Genomic DNA, 3,841 nt, shown 5'->3' with positions numbered 1-3,841 from the left:
AAGATTGTCTTCAAAACTATTTTTAAAAATCTGAATCCATTAAAACAAGTTTAAAAAGACTGCACAATGACCTTCTTAGAGTATACTACGCTTCCAATAGGAAGGGCCACAGCTTCCAACAATAACCAAGGCCATACAGATGACTCAGAGGCCAGCCAAAGAACTGACAAAAACAGAGCCATCTACTCCAACTCTCTCTTCACCTTCCCAGCCCTGGCCCGTAAAACTAAAAGTACCCCCAAAACTTACTTGAATGTGTGTAAGGAGAAAACTGACATCACCTTCAACTCCTGTCCCTCCCAGTGAAAATGAACTCTAACAGAGAATTCACACCCAAGACCCTTCCTCTAGTACTTTTCTTAGTGACTTCCTTGGGCCAGGGAACATGAGTCCCCAAACCTTGGTAGCCAGCCCAAACCCAAAGCCTGCCCTCAAATCTGATCAGTCTTCCCTATGGTGACAATGAGAGCATCACCTCATTTGACATCATTCACAACCCTATAAGGTAGAGGATGCACTTGCTGGAAGATGAAGAGCAGAACCAGGATGGTGAACATGCTTTTCCCCAGGCCATGGAGGTAGCTAGTGAGGAGCTGAGCCTGAATCTGAATCCAGATCTGCCCTTCTCAATGTCCTCTCAGGACTCAGGTCTCACTGCCTTCCCCAGATGCCTGCACTGTGCAGGCTCCCACCAGAAGCAGTGACACCACGGTGACACCAAGGAGGGCGAGCAGCCAACAGGGGGCAGTTAGAGACCAGCCAAGCCAGTCGACCTGCAACCTGCTTTATTAACAAAGAAACAGCACAACACACACTTGAACCTCGTAGCCAATGAACAGCCCCAGCACTTAGCCACTTCTCCCTCCTGCGCCCCAGAGAAGAGAGAAAAGAAGGGAGTGCAGGAGCACCAGCTACTTCCCAAACAGCGCCACAGGGAAGTCCTCGCCATCACTGTCACTGTGCTGCAGCTCCCCGCTCTGCCCCAGCTCTCTCCCAACATCTTCCATGAGTTGCTCCAGGTCCAGATCACTGGAGGCTTCATCCTCAAGGGGAACACGTCCAGCCTCCTGGGTCAGGGGTTCCCGGAGTCTTGGCTCTTCTTTTGCAGCTGAGGGGCAGGCCCCCTTACATGCTGATAGGCCCAGGTCCTTTGGCACTGTTCTAACTTCTTCTCCCTCTGAAAATCTGGCTGCCAAGGCCTTGCTCTGGGGAGCTTTAAATTTTTTCTTAGGGCCTAAATGAGAAGGTGACAAAGCCGAGAGTCCTATTAGGTCAACCTGTCCTTACCATTTATAAGTCAAACTCCTAAATCTCTATTTCCAAAAAATCTCTGGAAAAGATGACCTTTCTCAATACAAAGAATATGGACTTTGGGATCAGAAAGAGAGTTAAGCCGTCCGCCCTATGCTAGTCATCAGCCTTGAGCAATTTTTAAATCCTTTGAGCCTCAGTTTTCTGATATCTAAAATGGGAATACCCAGTGAGAGAGTTATTGAAAAAAATTTAAAGGAGCAGGCATGAAAGTATCTCTTTAGCCAGACCTTGGCAATACTGAGTAAGTGTTACTTCTCTTCTACCACTCTCCTGCCCCTGGGCTAAATCAAATCAGGAATCATTCTGTTTCTATAGTGTGTGCTGGGTGCAGTCCGACATGCGCTTTCATTCTAATTTTCATTCATTCGGTAAAGTAATGAAAAGCTGTAAAATGGTTAAGAAATGATTCAGGGAGGGGAGATGCCGACAGGCACCTCATTCCCCTTAGTTTTTCCGAGGTCTTGAGCCTTACCTGGCTGGTCAGAATCTGAATTCCCTTGGCCTTCTTTCCTTCCCATTCTGAGTGCAGGAGGAGCTGTGGATTTCCTGCCCAGAGATCTCTTCATTATCTTCCTCTGCAGCATCCTGCCTCGGCCATCTGCTGTGCCTGCACCACCCCCAAGTCCCAGTCATGAGGGAAATGTGCTTATTTCTCTCTAAATGACAACTCAGCAAGGGCAGATGGACACTGCACATTGAGTCTCTGCCCTGCCCCACATCTTCTGCTCAGTCTCAATCTAGTGAGTTCTCCTAGTGGCCTCTGGCTCTTTTTCAACATCTTTTTCCACCAGTTCTCTCTTTTTTTCTTTTACCCCCTGGATCTTCTTCTCTTTACAGTTCTCCTCAGAGTCTACCTTCTCCAGGAAGCCATCCTTCTTGGCTAAGAACGTAAAACCTTCTGTCTTTCATCTCAGATTTTATAATTCAGTACAGAGAAGCAAGGGGGCTCCAGCTCCCCACTGACACTATGGGTGAGTGTTGCCTGTTTTCTCAGGTCCTGGCACTGAGATGGGCAGTGAGGTCCACCTACCTGCAGACTCCCTCTCTACCACTTCCCTGCCTTAACTGTGGGATGTGCCCCATTTCCAGCTGGCCTGCTTACCTCTTGGCTTGGTTTTTTGGGTCTGTATTTTGACTTGCTTACAAATGGGCAAAGTTGGGTCCTGAGGATAGGAGAGAAAGTTTAAAAAAAAAAGATAAATTAAGGCCCCTAGCTGTTTTTAATAGAGAAGGATGCTATAGAATGACAGGTGGGCTTTGGGGAATCAAAGTAGCTTCTGTGAGCCTGATATTGTTTAAATTTATGGCAACACAGAGAAAAATGTGTAGTCACTTTCCCAGTCTGTTGGTATTCATCAATGCAAGGCTTTAGGCATAAAAGGAAATAAAGCTAGGCCACGAGTATGATAAAAATTGCTAAATAAAAAATTAGAAGAAAAAGTGAAAATATATATTTCCTATACCTGGAAAACAGATGCTAAGAAAACAAGTGAATGAAAATCCTCCAGGTCCACGTAGGGGAGAAAGAAGTAGAAAGAAACAACTGCTATTCTCTGAATTGCTCCCCGAAAAGTCAAATAAATACAGTAGGAACTGAAATTATACTCAAGAAAGAAGTTCCTAGAGATGTGGAAAATTAGAGAATAAAGAGGAAAGAAGAGACCTAGAAACCCCCAAATATCCGACAACTGGGGCTCCCTCAAGGCAGGGGCAGGATGGCTCCTTAGTAAATATAAGTCCATGCTAATGAGATCGTTACAGGAAGCTCCTAAAAGGAAAAGGAAACCCCCAAGATCCTTGTCTAAACAATTTTTCTTTTTTTTTTTTTTTGAGAGGGAGTCTGGCTCTGTTGCCCAGGCTGGAGTGCAGTGGCGTGGTCTCGGCTCACTGCAAGCTCCACCTCCCGGGTTCAAGCGATTCTCCTGCCTCAGCCTCCCGAGTAGCTGGGACTACAGGTGCCCACCACCACGCCTGGCTAATTTTTTGTATTTTCAGTAGATGGGGTTTCACCGTGTTAGCCAGGATGGTCTCGATCTCCTGACCTCGTGATCTGCCTATCTTGGCCTCCCAAAGTGCTGGGATTACAGGAGTGAGCCATCGTGCCCAACCATCTAAACAATTTTTAAAGCTAATCTTGGTCAAGTGTGGTGGCTCATGCCTGTAATCCCAGCACTTTGGAAGGCTGAGGTGGGAGGACCACTTAAGCCCAGGAGTTTGAGATCAGCCTGGGCAACCTGGCAAAACTCCATCTCTATAAAAATAAAAACTGAAATTAAAGCTAATCTTACTGTTTTCTCTACTTCCTCCTTTTCCAACTCTTCCTCCTTTTCCAACTCTTCCTCCTCCTTTTTCTCCAAGCAGGATCCTGGGCTGTTCAAACCAGAGAGCTGTAAGTCTAGAACAGGAAAAGGAAAGAAAGGCTAAATTATTCATACCATAAAATAGTGAGTTAATGAAGCTGATCACAGATAATCTGTCTTCTAACTGTATCTTTTGTGTGCAAGTGGTATTTTCTCCACAAAATGTG

The 3,841-nt window shown here is 45.9% G+C and overlaps 1 protein-coding gene across 23 annotated transcripts in view; it reads right to left on the bottom strand.

Moving 5' to 3' along the window:
* Nucleotides 1–767: 767 nt before the first annotated feature.
* ZCWPW1 (zinc finger CW-type and PWWP domain containing 1) overlaps nucleotides 768–3,841 on the bottom strand; it is a 28,466-nt gene continuing 25,392 nt past the window's right edge. For 22 of the 23 annotated variants that reach the window (XM_073012760.1, XM_037990388.2, XM_037990406.2 and 19 more), the window contains 4 exons: nucleotides 3,603–3,709; nucleotides 2,417–2,477; nucleotides 1,787–1,921; nucleotides 768–1,234 (listed from right to left, as the gene is read on the bottom strand). In XM_073012760.1, the coding sequence (XP_072868861.1) occupies nucleotides 912–1,234; nucleotides 1,787–1,921; nucleotides 2,417–2,477; nucleotides 3,603–3,709 (626 nt within the window). In that variant the 3' untranslated portion in view covers nucleotides 768–911. Of the gene's footprint in view, nucleotides 1,235–1,786; nucleotides 1,922–2,416; nucleotides 2,478–3,602; nucleotides 3,710–3,841 lie in introns of those variants that run through there. The other variant, XM_073012755.1, reaches the window with a different exon arrangement.

Source organism: Chlorocebus sabaeus, chromosome 28 (genome assembly GCF_047675955.1).
Source record: "Chlorocebus sabaeus isolate Y175 chromosome 28, mChlSab1.0.hap1, whole genome shotgun sequence".
Classification (NCBI taxonomy): Eukaryota; Metazoa; Chordata; class Mammalia; order Primates; family Cercopithecidae; genus Chlorocebus; species Chlorocebus sabaeus.
This window is presented reverse-complemented; position numbering and strand designations above follow the sequence as displayed.